General features: G+C 47.6%; 1 protein-coding gene across 1 annotated transcript in view; it reads right to left on the bottom strand.

The window, feature by feature from the left end:
• Positions 1 to 14,883, bottom strand: part of LOC120946168 — a 62,329-nt gene extending 47,446 nt beyond the window's left edge. The window contains exons 1-2 of the mRNA XM_040360984.1: positions 12,661 to 14,883; positions 10,454 to 10,598 (exon numbers count right to left, since the gene is read on the bottom strand). Coding sequence (XP_040216918.1) covers positions 10,454 to 10,598; positions 12,661 to 14,648 — 2,133 coding nt within the window. The 5' untranslated portion in view covers positions 14,649 to 14,883. The remainder of the gene's footprint in view (positions 1 to 10,453; positions 10,599 to 12,660) is intronic.
• Positions 14,884 to 15,084: the final 201 nt, after the last annotated feature.

The following is a 15,084-nucleotide window of genomic DNA, read 5'->3' as shown; positions in this document are numbered from 1 at the left end:
AACTCGCCGATCAGACGCTCTCATTTCTCACAAGTCACATGATTGTTTTTTTCCAGGAACCCGAAACTGGAAAGTTTCCGTACAGTTTAACCCTTTGGCTGCCAGGCCCTGCGCTCCACTTTTTTTTTTTGTACTTGAAAGAGTTTTTATTGAGATACAAATAAAAACACAGGGGTTTACTACTGTTCAATATAAGAATGCGTAACATAATACATGTCTAATGACATCAGAAAAATATCATTAGATAGACAATAGGCTATCCTAGACAATCATAAAACTAATAAAGGACATAAGAAATAAACATCAGTCACAGATCGTACATATGCAGGAGCTAATACATCCTTCATCTGTAAACCAAAGATGAGAGCAAAAAAGAAAGAAGAAAACAAAAGTATAGGAATCAGGTAGGTCAGTGTGTAGTGTAGTGGTCGATGTAGGAATCAGGTAGGTTAGTGTAAGGGTCAGTATAGAAATGAGATTGGTCAGTGTATTGTATAGTGTAGTGGGCAGTATAGGAATCAGGTAGGTGTGTGTAGAGGTCAGTGTAGTGATCAGTATAGGAATCAGGTAGGTTAGTGGTCAATTGTAGGAATCAGGTAGGTTAGTGGTCAATTGTAGGAATCAGGTAGGTTAGTGGTCAATTGTAGGAATCAGGTAGGTTAGTGGTCGATTGTAGGAATCAGGTAGGTCTGTGTAGAGGTCAGTGTAGTGATCAGTATAGGAATCAGGTAGGTCAGTACCATTGTAGGAAGGGAAGGGACTAGGAGTGTGAAAAGTCCACAGGTTAAGGGGGCGCAAATTACTTGCCTTGCCCCGGGCGCTGACAACCCACGCTACGCCACTGCGAGGGGAATCTCCAGTTCAAGGCGATGGCCCAAAGAACTGCAATACACAAAGGGCCGGATTCAGAAAGAGATACGCCGTCGTATCTCTGAGTCCGGCCGGTCGTATCTCTGAGTCCGGCCGTCGTATCTCTGAGTCCGGCCGTCGTATCTCTGAGTCCGGCCGTCGTATCTCTGAGTCCGGCCGGCGTATCTCTGAGTCCGGCCGTCGTATCTCTGAGTCCGGCCGTCGTATCTCTGAGTCCGGCCGTCGTATCTCTGAGTCCGGCCGTCGTATCTCTGAGTTCCGTCAGTCGTATCTCAGAGTCCGGCCCGTCGTATCTCTGAGTCCGGCCCGTCGTATCTCTGAGTCCGGCCCGTCGTATCTCTGAGTCCGGCCCGTCGTATCTCTGAGTCCGGCCCGTCGTATCTATGCGACATTCATAGAATCAGGTTCTGCATAGATCTCCCTAAGATCCGAAGGGCCAGATTCACGTAGCTCAGCGGATCTATAGATCCGCTCGATCTACGTGAATTAAGATCCGCTCCCGCAAGTTTAGGAGGCAAGTGGCTAATTCACAAACCACTTACCTCCAAACTTGCGACGGCGGATCCTAAATCCCCCAGCGGAATTCAAATTCCGCGGCTAGGGGAGTGTCATATTTAAATCAGGCGCGTTCCCGCGCCGATTTAAATGCGCATGCGTCGTCCGTAGAATTTCCCGGCCTGCATTGCTCCCACTGACGTCACTAGGACGTCAGTGGTTGCGACGTGAGCGGGACTTGCGACGCCCGTGTTCGTGAATCGGCGTACGCAAACGACGTAGGAAAATTCAAATTCGACGCGGGAACGCCGGCTATACTTAACATTGGCTGCGCGTGATAAAAGAAGGGGTAAGTATACGACGGAAAACCGCTACGGAAACGACGTAAGAACACTGCGACGGGTCCGCGTACGTTCGTGAATTTGCGTATCTCGCTGATTTACATATTATTTATCGTAAATCAGCGAGAACGCCCCCGGCGCCATTTTTAAATTTAAAAAAAGATCCGACAGTGTAACACATTGTAACGCTGTCAGATCTTAGCCCTATCTATGCGTAACTGATTCTATGAATCAGGCGCATAGATAGGACCAGTGTAAGTCAGAGATACGATGGGGGATCAGGAGATATCAGGAGATAATACACCGTCGTATCTCTTTGTGAATCTGGCCCGAAAGGTGTAAGTGACTTACACCGTCGGATCTTAGGCTGCAATTTCAGGTGGCGTTTCCATATGTTTGACGCGAGGAATATGCAAATTAGGATTTACGGCAATTCAGAAACGAACGACCGCCGCTTTTTTTTTTACGTAATTTGCGTTCGGCTTTTTCCGGCGTATAGTTACCCCTGCTATATGAGGCGTAGCTAATGTTAAGTATGGCTGTCGTTCCCGCGCCGAGTTTTAAAATTTTACGTAGTTTGCGAATACGGCTGGACGTAATTTACGTTCACGTCGAAAGCATGACGATTTGCCGACGTCATTTGGAGCATGCGCACTGGGATTCAGTCGCGGCCGGCGCATGCGCAGTCCGTTCGGCGCGGGGACGCGCTTCATTTAAATGATACACGCCCCCTACCCGTCGAATTTGAATTCCGCCGGGTGATTTACGCTACGCCGCCGCAACTTTACAGGCAAGTGCTTTGTGAATAAAGCAGTTGCCTGAAAAACTTGCGGCGCCGTAACGTAAATGACATACGTTACGCCCGCAGAAAGATCCGCTGATCTTTCTGAATCTGGCCCAAAGTGTGTATTCATGAATAAGCACTGAAGTACAGTGCGAAACGCGTCAGGTTCTGTTCTAATTTTTGCTGTGGCATGTCATTTTTGTGACCAGTTTTAATAAAAGGAACGTTTTTGGAGTGTGGCTGTCCCGGCATTTTTCTCTTCAATTTTACTTACATCATCTTGTTGGTGTTTTCTTTACAGAATTCTGATTGGCTAAAATGACCTGAAAATAATGAATGAAGTCAGTTAAATGATGATGTCCGGCAGGATAACGTGCCGGCGTGTGCCCGTGGGGGCGCGCAGAGTGGCGATCGCGAGTGCGGTGTGTCAGTCTGACAGAGGCTTCTTACCACAGCTGTGACCAATCACAGCTGATTAGGGATGAGCTTCGAGTTCGAGTCGAACATTGCCTGTCCGGCGAACAACGAACAATTAGGGGTGTTCGCGGCAAATTCGAAAAGCCGCGGAACACCCTGTAAAAGTCTATGGGAGAAATCTAAAGTGTTAATTTTAAAGGCTAATATGCAATTTATTGTCCTAAAAAGTGTTTGGGGACCCGGGTCCTGTCCCATGTATTAATTACATTTTTTTTTTTTAAACGGCTGTTTTTTCAGGAGCAGTGATTTTAATAATGCTAAAAGTGAAATATTCCTTTAAATTTCGTACCTTGGGGGGGGTGTAAAGTATGCCTGTGAAATATCGCATGTTTCCCGTACATAGAACTGTCTCTACACAGTGTCATTTCTGAAAGAAAAAAAGGCATTTAAACCGGACTTGCGGCTATAATGAATTGTCGGCTCTGGCAATTCAGAGAGAATTAATAAAAATAAAAAAATGACGTGGGGTTCCCCCCAAATATACATTCCAAACCCTTCTGGTCTGGTGTGGATTTTAAGGGGAACTCCACCCCAAATAAAAATGGCGTGGAGTTCCCCCAAAAATCCACACCAGACCCTTATCCGAGCACGTTAACCTGGCCGGCCGCAGAAAAGAGGGGGGGACAGAGAGCGGCCCCCCCCTCTCCTGAACCGTACCAGGCCACATGCCCTCAATATGGGGAGGATGTCCCCATGTTGATGGAGACAAGGGCCTCATCCCCACAACCCTGGCCGGTGGTTGTGGGGGTCTGCGGGGGGCTTATCAGAATCTGGAAGACCCCTTTAACAAAGGGGACCCCCAGATCCTGCCCCCCCCTATGTGAATTGGTAATGGGGTACATTGTGTAAATAGTTGTAAAAAAACACACACACACACACCCTGGAAAAAAGTCCTTTATTAATATAAAGCTCCAACGTTGTCGGGATCCAGCGACGGGTGATCTCCTCTCCGGTCCAGCGATGAGAAGATCGTCCGGGATCCAGAGCTCAGCATCGCTGGCCGCCTCCCTCCACCAAGGACAGCCGGTGTATGATGCTGCTGAAGCTGTGACATTTCTTTTATAGGTGAGGCGGGGCTACCCGTCACGTGACCCCGTCCCCCTCTGACACACCCTCTGCTACGTCACTGGGGAAGCCCAGGCTTCCCCCTCGCGTTAGAGGGGGCGGGGTCACGTGGCGGGTAGCCCCGCCTCACCTATAAAAGAAATGTCACAGCTTCAGCAGCGTCATTCGCCGGGCTGTCTCCTATGCTGCGCTCTGGATCCCGGACAATCTTCTCATCGCTGGACCGAAGAGGAGATCACCCGTCGCTGGATACAGACAACGTTGGAGCGGGGACCGAGAGTGGATTACCACCGCTGGATTTTTTTATTTTTACTTTTTAATAAAGGAATTTTTTCCATGGGGTGTGTGTGTGTTTTTTACAACTATTTACGCTTCCTTCGTGAAATGGTAGGGGTACAATGTACCCCATTACCAATTCACATAGGGGGGGGGCAGGATCTGGGGGTCCCCTTTGTTAAAGGGGTCTTCCAGATTCTGATAAGCCCCCTGCCCGCAGACCCCCACAACCACCGGCCACGGTTGTGGGGTGAGGCCCTTGTCCCCATCAACATGGGGACATCCTCCCCATGTTGAGGGCATGTGGCCTGGTGCGGTTCAGGAGAGGGGGGGCTCTCTGTCCCCCCTCTTTTCTGCGGGCGGCCAGTTTACGTGCTCGGATAAGGGGTCTGGTGTGGATTTTTGGGGGAACTCCACGCCATTTTTTTTTTAAATTTGGGGTGGAGTTTCCCTTAAAATCCACACCAGACCTGAAGGGCCTGGTAATTGAATTTGGGGGGAACCCCACGTCATTTTTTTTATTTTTATGAATGAATTCTCTCTGAATTCAAAGAGCTGACAATTCATTATAGCCGCGAGTGATTTTTAAATGACTTTTTTTCCTTCAGAAATGACACTTTGTGCAGGGACAGTTCTATGTACGGGAAACATGCGATATTTCACATGCTGACTTTACACCCCCCTAGGTACGAAATTTAAAGTAATATTACACTTTTATTGTTTCACTTTTAGCATTATTAAATTCACTGCTCTCGAAAAAACGTCTGTTTTTAAAAACTTTTTTTGAATGAAGTCGGGACCCGGGTCCCCAAACACTCCCCTGGAGCAGGACCCGGGTCCCCAAACACTCCCCTGGAGCAGGACCCGGGTCCCCAAACACTCCCCTGGAGCAGGACCCGGGTCCCCAAACACTCCCCTGGGGCAGGACCCGGGTCCCCAAACACTCCCCTGGAGCAGGACCCGGGTCCCCAAACACTCCCCTGGAGCAGGACCCGGGTCCCCAAACACTCCCCTGGAGCAGGACCCGGGTCCCCAAACACTCCCCTGGAGCAGGACCCGGGTCCCCAAACACTCCCCTGGAGCAGGACCCGGGTCCCCAAACACTCCCCTGGGGCAGGACCCGGGTCCCCAAACACTCCCCTGGAGCAGGACCCGGGTCCCCAAACACTCCCCTGGGGCAGGACCCGGGTCCCCAAACACTTTTTAGGACAATAACTTGCATATTAGCCTTTAAAATTAGCACTTTAGATTTCAAATGTTCAAGTCCCATAGACTTTAACAGGGTTCTAAAGTTCACACTAACGTTTGGTGTGTTTGCAGGTTCTGGTGCGAACTGAACAGGGGGGTGTTCGGCTCATCCCTACAGCTGATCACAGCGTGAACCAGGAAGTGCGGGTAACAACATTCCTCGGTTCACACTGACAGAGAGAGACAATTGGCGGCTCTCCTTGTCAGAGGGGGGGGGTCTGTGCTGATAATCAGCACATTGATTATCAGCACAGCCCCCATCAATTGTACCCATCAGTGTCCAGTCTGTGTCCCATCATAACCCCCTCTCAGTGCCAATCAGTGCTCACCACAGTGCAAATCAGTGCCCACCATAGTGCCAATCAGTATCCAGCATTAACACCTGTCCAGTACCTGCCCAATCAGTTCTGCCCATCAGTGCCATCTATAAGTGTCCATCAATGCCACCTGTCAGTGCCCATCAGTGCTGCCTATTAGTGCACATCAATTCTACATATCAGTGCCTCCTCATCAGTGCCCATCAGTTCCTCCTCATCAGTGCTGACTCATCAGTGCCCATTGGTGCTGCCTCCTCAGTGCCTGTCAGTGAAGGACAAAGCAAAATTTTATAACAGAAACAAAGAAAACTTTATTTTTTTTCATAAATGTTGTTCTTTTTTAGTTTGTTTACCAAAAAATAAAAACTGCAGAGGTGATGAAATATCACAGAAATAAAGTTCTGTTTGTGGGAAGAAAATGATACAAATGTAGTTTGTGTGCAGTGTTGTATGACTGAGTAATTGTCATTCAAAGTGCGACAGTGCTGAAAGCTGAAAACTGTCCTGGGCAGGAAGGGGGGAAAGTGCCCGGTATTGAAGTGGTTAATAAACATCAACAGATTTCAGTTGTGCCCCACAAGGCGGCCCTTCCCCCCCATGAACAATGTGCCTGTCTGCAGAGTTCCCCATCACTGCACTCATTGCACTGACAGGCAACACTGACAGACAGCAATGATTGTCACTGATAGGCGGCACTGATTGGCACTAATAGAAAGCACTGATTGGCAGCGCTGATGGGCCCTGATTGGCAGCACTAATGGCACTGATTGGCAGCATTTAGTGGCACTGTTTGGCAGCATTGATGGGCACTGATAGGTGGCACTTATGGGCATTGATTGGCAGGCCCGCTGGGCACTGATAGGCAGCACTGACAGATGTCACTGATTAGAATCACTGGCACTGATTGGTGGAACCGATTGGCACTGGTAGGTGGCACTGATTTGAAGCACTGATTAGCACTGACTGGTACTGACAGGTGGCACTGACAGATGGCACTAATTGGAAGCACTGATTTGCACTGACAGGTGGAACTTATTGGAAACACTGATTGGCACTGACAGGTACGTAGCACTGATTGACACTGGCATGTGGCACTGATTGGAACTAACAGGTGGCACTGATTGGCACTGGCAGATGGCACTGATTGGCTCTTGCAGGTGGCACTGATTGGCACTGGAACTGACAGGTGGCACTGATTGGCACTGGCAGGTGGTAATGATTGGCACTGAGAGGTGACACTAACATGTGGCACTGATTGACACTGGCAGAGGAGAGGGAGTTTCACACTGAGCCGATATTGACACTTAGTGAAACTGTCATGTAATGTAACTGCATGCAGAGAGAGACCAGCTGTCAAAATTCTGTGTCGATGACGGGGTGGGCGGGACCAAGCAGCTATCAAACACCAGCCAATGATTGGGCTGCTTAAGAAAGGGACATGGCCACATACACGCTGCGGCCCGCCCAGACCCCATCCCATTGATTGGTGTTTGATAGCTGGTGGGTCCCGCCCACTCCCGACATCAATGCTGAATTTTGACAGCTTTTTAAAACCAATGCCCATTACTTCATACTCCTCTCCATACTCCTCTCCATACTCCCTCTCCACACTCCCTCTCCATACTCCCCTCCATCCCTCTCCATACTCTCTCTCCATACTCCCTCTCCATACTCCCTCTCCATACTCCCTCTCCATACTCCCTCTCCATACTCCCTCTCCATACTCCCTCTCCATACTCCCTCTCCATACTCCCTCTCCATACCCCTCTCCATACTCCCTCTCCATACCCCTCTCCATACTCCCTCTCCATACTCCCCTCCATACTCCCCTCCATACTCCCTCTCCATACTCCCTCTCCATACTGGTTCTCCTCCTACCTATCTCAGCACACTTTCAGTGTCACAACTCCATCTCTTCCGCTCCTCTTTCTTTTGGGGTCCCCCCAGGCTCCATCCTTGGGCCCCTCCTATTCTCAATCTATACCTCTTCCCTGGGCCAGTTGATAACCTCCCACGGATTCCAATACCATCTCTATGCCGACAACACCCAGATCTATCTCTCCAATCCTCAACTCACCCCCTCCATCTCCTCAACACACCCCCTCCATCTCCAAAACTCACCCCCTCCATCTCCAAAACTCACCCCCTCCATCTCCTCAACTCACCCCCTCCATCTCCTCCACTCGCCCCCTCCATCTCCTCCACTCGCCCCCTCCATCTCCTCCACTCGCCCCCTCCATCTCCTTCACTCGCCCCCTCCATCTCCTTCACTCGCCCCCTCCTTCTCCTCAACTCGCCCCCTCCATCTCCTCAACTTACCCCCTCCATCTCCTCAACTCACCCCCTCCATCTCCTCAACTCACCCCCTCCATCTCCTCAACTCACCCCCTCCATCTCCTCAACACACCCCCTCCATCTCCTCAACTCACCCCCTCCATCTCCTCACCTCACCCCCTCCATCTCCTCACGGATCTCAAACTTACTGAATGACATATCATAATGGTGAAGTGGGACTTCACCATTAATATCAACACCACAACCATTGGTCCCTCCACACATGGGAGGGTCCTGGGTGTAATCCTTGACTCTGACCTCTCCTTCAGCCCCCACATCCAATCACTGGCTAAATCCTGCCGCCTTACCCTCCGCAACATCTCCAGAATCCGACCTTCCTGACTAATGACACCACAAAGCAACTCATTCACTCCGCGATTATTTCCCACCTTGACTACTGCAACTCTCTCCTTAATGGCCAACCCTTACACAGGCTCCTCCCCCTTCAGTCTATAATGAATTCTGCTGCTAGACTCATACACCTCACCAACCGATCCGTGACTGCTGCTCCTCTCTGCCAATCCCTTCACTGACTTCCCCTCCCCCACTGTGTAAAATTCAAAATGCTAACCATAACATACAAGGCCATTCACAACATCGCCCCCCATCTACATCACCAACCTCATCTACAGATATCACCCAACTTGTCCCCTCCCCTCCTCCCAGGACCTCCTGCTCTCTAGCTCCCTTGTTACCTCCTCCCATGCTTGCCTTCAGGACTTCTCCAGAGCCTCTCTTATCCTCTGGAACTCCCTGCCCTGGTATGTCCGATCAGCCCCTACCCTGTCCAGCTTTAGGTGATCCTTGAAAACTCATGTATTCAGGGAAGCCACACCCACCTAACAACTGTCCCCGAGCCACCCCATCAAATCATTCTCTGCAGCTATTACCTTTTGTACCACCACCCCCTCCCATTAGAATGTAAGCTCTACGAGCCGGGCCCTCCTGTCCCTTCTGTACTGAACTGTAATTGTGTTGCCCCCCCTCTACATTACAAAGCGCTGCGAAAACTGTTGGCGCTCTATAAATCGTGTATAATAATAATAATTCATTACAAGAGACATTCATTTCTGTTATCTCTGAACACCTTATCAGCTTGTCCCTCCTCCAGACTCCCAAATCCCTCCTTGTAGAAGAAGGAGACCAACTGTCTCTATGTTCCCCAACAAGACCTTCCAAGGATCCGGAGATCAACAATTTCCTCTAATAACATCTTTCTGTAAAGTCATTCTAGACAGAGAAGCTGTTATTATAGAAAGAACCTCACATTAGCATATAAGCACTTAGTCATGTGATTTCATCATTAGGAAAGCAGATCATTATTTTTATCCAATGAATATGTCCATACAGGAAGTGTAACAATTGTGCTGCCCCATAAGGATCATAGAGGTCCCGGGACTGAAGGGACAATAGTGATTGGAGTGTAGCGCCCCTCAGTGGGCTACTAGTGTTAGGTAAATGTCGTTTTTGGCCTCCCTGTAATCAGGGGGATCGGTGATCGTTTGTTAGTGCCTGTTCTAGGTTCTGCTGCCAGAAATTTGAGGGTAAATATCTGCTACAGAAAAGAGGGTTCCCCCATTCAATGGGACTTTAAAGGCTCAGAGAGGAAACATAGATTTATAAACTGAAGTTTTATTATTAAAGAATTACATACAAAAGGTAGTAAATCTATCAGAAATAGTACACAGTAATAAGAAGGGGACACAATGGCACAAAATCACACAGTATCAGTATTGGGATCTACATGCAGAGGTTGCATAGTCATACCCGACGCGTTTCGGAGTCACTTGGCTCCTCCCTCAGGGATAGCTCTGCAGATAGTGTGGATATAGTAAACTGCCCCCAAACTGTCACACCAGTAAAAACATCAAAGTTGTACAACTGTCATCACATCCATAACCCCCCCCATATTCCCACCTGGATGTGGAGCAGGCGGGGTGGGTGGAGCCTCAACCAAGCGGGGGTCAGTTCAGCATACACTGAGACCACCTAATGTGGATGTGCCTGTAGTATCCAGATAGGGAGCTGTTCAAGACAGGTGAGAAATACATAGGTGGCCACCAATAAACAGAGGTATAGAAGCACACCAGGGTTCATCTAACAGCTCTAATTATTGGACTCCTCCCCCATGTCACACCGTACATCTAATAGTCAGCTGGTGCAGGATCAACTACTTTCCCCACATCCCACTGAATTCTGGGATATAGGGGGTGGAGGAACTTTGACCCTGGCCGGCATATTCATACCTCTTCAGCCAATCCCTGGTCAGGAGAGTGAGTGACCAGCAGGGGGCTGAGAGGGGTATAAATAGGCCGGGGCTTGGAACGTCTCTCTCTTGTTCCTGGAGGAGTAAGACCCGTCCTGAGGGCTGTGATATCCCTGGGAGAATACCTGAAACACCAAGGATGTTCTTTGTGGGGTCCTGGCTCCTGATTAGGCTGGGGGACCTCTGGCCCCGCCTCCCGAAGACACACAGAAAGTACATCTGAGGATCCAAGACACAGACAACATGTACAGAAGATGACTGATACTGCAGGTGGCAACACAACATACAGGACACCGTGAGGACCGACCATGTGGACTCCAGGGAGACATGTGCAGAACCCAATCATTTGTTTTGTTACGTTATTTACATCAATTTGTTTCATTCCTTTTCAGAATTCGTTTTCAAATCGATTTGGAATAGTTTTCGGATTCAAATAGTTTTCCAATTTCCAAAAATAATAATATAGAATAGAAAATAAAGGAATAGAATAGATTTTTTTTCTACTCTATTCCTTTCTTTTCTTTTCTATTTTATTCACTTTGGAAATTAGAAAACTATACGATTCCAAAAAGTATTCAAAAGTTATTTAAAACGATTCAAAATCAAATTTTGTCTGAATTAGAATTTCATTATTTCTGATTCATTTAAATTCGATACTATTCTAATTCAGATTCAGAAATTTCAGATTTTGAAATTTCTAATTTTTTAATTTTCAAGTTTTTTTAAAAAATTGAAAATTAAAAAATTTGAAAATTTAACAAATTGAAAGTTCGTAATTTGTAATTTTGAAAATTCGGAATTTCTAAAAATTAAAAAATTAAATATTTGAAAATTAAAAAATGTGAAAATGAAAAAATTCAGAATTTTCGATTTTTTCATTTTCCGAATTTTTCAATTTTTCAGTTTTCGAATTTTCAAAATTCCAATATTCCGAATTTTCGAAATTCGGAATTTTCGATTTTTTTTTATTCAGAAATTCGGAATTTTGAAAATTTTAAAAATTGAAATTTTAAAAATTCAGAAATTTAAATATTTGAAAAATAAAAAATTTACGAAAATCTGAATTTCTGAAATTTGGAAATAGTAAAATTCGGAAATTAAAAAATTTGAAAATACAAAAATTATTGAGATTTTTTTTTTAACCAAAAATATGTAGAAAAATAAATATCGGCCTAAACTGAGGAAAAAAATGTCTTTTAAAAAAAATTGGGACATTTATTGTAGCAAAAAGTTAAAAAATATATATTTTTTTATTTATAGCGCAAAAAATTGAAAGGTGATCAAATGCCACCAAAAGAAATCTCTATTTGTGGGGAAAAAGGACATCAATTTTGTTTGGGTACAACGTCGCACGACCGCGCAATTGTCAGTTAGAGCGACGCAGTGCCGAATCGCTAAAAATGGCCTGGTCAGGAAGGGGGTAAAATCTTCCGGGGCTGAAGTGGTTAAAGTGTGTGTCTAGACAAATCCTATTGTTCTAGATTTGGATGGAGTGGGGGAGGATTAGAACCCCTGTCAGGTTTTTACTGCCATCCGGGACTCCATTAGAGAGATTTCTCCTCACTTCCTGTCCTGGTGACAACGTTTTATCAGACAGGAAATGAAGGAAAATCTACACCAGGGACACAGACAGAAATAAAGACCTGACAGGGGTTCTAATCCTTCCCCTACTCTACTACAGAAAAGGATTTTTATTTCTGTCTGTGTTGCTGTTGGAGAGTTCACCTCACTTCCTGTCTGGTGAAATGTTGTCATCAGGACAGGAAGTGAGGGGGAATCTCTATAAAGGAGCCCCAGATAGCAGGAAATAAATCTGACAGAGGTTCTAATCCTCCCCCACTCCATCCAAAGCTGAAAACAAACCTTTCTTCTATAGATACACAGTGATGGTGGAGACCCCAGGGCCGTCCTCCTGATCCTGGCTACACTATGTAGTGTGTCACTGACCCAGAACAAGCATGCAGCCAGTGAAGGCTGAACAATCTGCCCTCCTGCATGCTTGTTCCTGGTCAGTGACACACTAGGTAGTGAAGTGAGGTTTAGGATGAAGATGACGGCCCCGGAACCTGCAGCTTTATAAATAAATCAGTCATGTTTCCTGTCCTCTGCTTCCTCCTATTGGATGAGTATTGCACCAATCACCAATCAGATAATCCCCCTTGTGATGTCTCCGGGCAGATCTCTCACTTCTGATTCCCCCCACATATCTTTATACAGGAACCTTCCCATCCCCATCCCCCTACATATACCCCAGCATGGAGGGGCTCAGTGAAGGTGGTGGTGAAGGTGTGGAGATGTCGGATCGGGTCACACAGATCATAAAAGGAGATCCGCCCGGCCTCATAATCCAGATCTATCCTGACTCTCTTACTGGAGACACCGCCGGGTAATGGGATCTGATTACTGTCATGTATCACTGAGTACTGATTACCCCCCCACCTCTCCACACCCCAGGACTTCTTATTATATCCAATCAGTGTCTGATCTCCTCTCCTGTCTATACTGGGGTAACACATCCCGACTCTCCAGAACAATGACCCCCCGACATCCACTTCCCAGTAATGTCTCCCTGAGGAGAACCTCTGACTGCTCATCACCTGAGAATACTCAAATCTCTCTGGTGTTTCTGGGCGATTCTGATGTGATGATGATTTGGATGCAGTTTTCCTGTCATCTGATATATGGAGAAAATTACCAGCTGTCCTCACATCCAGTAATATGTCTGTAACCCCCGACACCCCCGATGTTTGCTGTACAGCCCCAATATTTGGTCCTCCAGCCTGGAGGTGTGAGTGTTGTATGGTGGGGGAGGGTTGGGGGTGTGGCCTGGATGGTTGTATGGTGGGGGAGGGTTGGGGGTGTGGTCTGGATGGTTGTATGGTGGGGGAGGGTTGGGGGTGTGGTCTGGATGGTTGTATGGTGGGGGAGGGTTGGGTCTGTGGTCTGGATGGTTGTATGGTGGGGGAGGGTTGGGGGTCTGGTCTGAATGGTTGTATGGTGGAGGAGGGTTGGGGGTGTGGCCCGGATGGTTGTATGGTGGTGTAGGGTTGGGGGTGTGGTCTGCATGGTTCAGCATTGGTGTGACCTTTGCCCCCTGTAGTAGAGTGTGGATAGACATGTGTGCCTGTACATTTCTCTACATTTCCCCCAGACATGATATCAGATAAACCTGTGTGTAATGTGTGTGAGATCCCCGCCACATCCAGATCCCCTCCATCATGGAGGAGATTATCACGTCTCTCTCTCTCCTCATCATCCTCAGTATCACACAAGTCACCTGTGTCTGATTCCTGGAGGACAGTCAGTGGATCCGTCATGTTACACAGCTCCTCAATGTCCCCAATCTTCCTGGACAGCTCCTCCTTCTTTATTTCCAGATCCTGGAGCAGATCATTGATTAACACGGAGATCCGCTCTGCCTGCCCGGAGATCTCCCTCAGGACTCTCTTCTCCAGGTCTTCCAGACGTCTCCTGAGGTCTCTGAACAGGACAGTGACTCTCTCTGTTTCATCATCTGCTTTTCCTTGTACTTTCCTCCTGTGCTCCTCCAGACTCTGGACTCTTTTCTCCATCTCCTCTCTCTCTGTCATCAGTTTCTGCAGAACATTCCTCAGTTTCTTCTTCTTCATCTCAGAGGCCTCATCCAGAGTCTCCACCTGGTGTCCCCGATGTTCTCCCGCCAAACTGCAGGACACACAGATACAGGAGGAGTCCTCAGTGCAGTAATACTCCAGGATCTTCTTATGGACGGAGCATTTCCTGTTCTCCAGGGAAGTGGTGGTGGGGTCACATAAGACGTGTTCTGGTGACTTGCTGTGGACTCTCAGGTGATTGTCACACAGAGAAGCTTCACAATGCAGACAGGATATGACAGCAGGTACAGGAGTGTGAATACAGTAAGTACAGAAGACCCCGGACTCCTCCTGATCTGGATGGGTGGACAGGAAATTCTCCACTATGTTACGCAGTGTTATGTTCCTGTGCAGTGCAGGCCGATCCTGGAACTCTTCTCTACATTCAGGACAGGAATAACCTCCAGACCCCTCCTGTGTATCCCACACACGACCAATACAGTCCCGGCAGAAGTTGTGACCACATTTCAGGGTCACAGGATCTGTATAAATGTTCAGACAGACGGAACATTCCAGCTCCTTCCTCAGATCAGCAGACGCCATCGCTGAGAGCAGAAGAGAGAAATGACACTAAAGTCTCTGACACTCATTAACCAGTTCTGTACATTCCTACACAGGGAGGGGCTGAGACTGAGACACGTAGTCATAGGAATCCTCATACAGAGGAACACAGATAATACATGGGAGGGGCTGAGACTGAGACACGTAGTCATAGGAGTCCTTATACACAGGAACACAGATAATACATGGGAGGGGCTGAGACTGAGACACGTAGTCATAGGAATCCTTATACACAGGGAGGGGCTGAGACTGAGACACATAGTCATAGGAGTCCTTATACACAGGAACACAGATAATACATGGGAGGGGATGAGACTGAGACACGTAGTCATAGGAATCCTTATACAGAGGAACACAGATAATACATGGGAGGGGCTGAGACTGAGACACATAGTCATAGGAATCCTTATACAGAGGA

Source organism: Rana temporaria, chromosome 1, assembly GCF_905171775.1.
Source record: "Rana temporaria chromosome 1, aRanTem1.1, whole genome shotgun sequence".
NCBI lineage: Eukaryota > Metazoa > Chordata > Amphibia > Anura > Ranidae > Rana > Rana temporaria.
The sequence above is the reverse complement of the archived record's forward strand: the minus strand, read 5'-3'. Positions and strand labels throughout refer to the sequence as shown.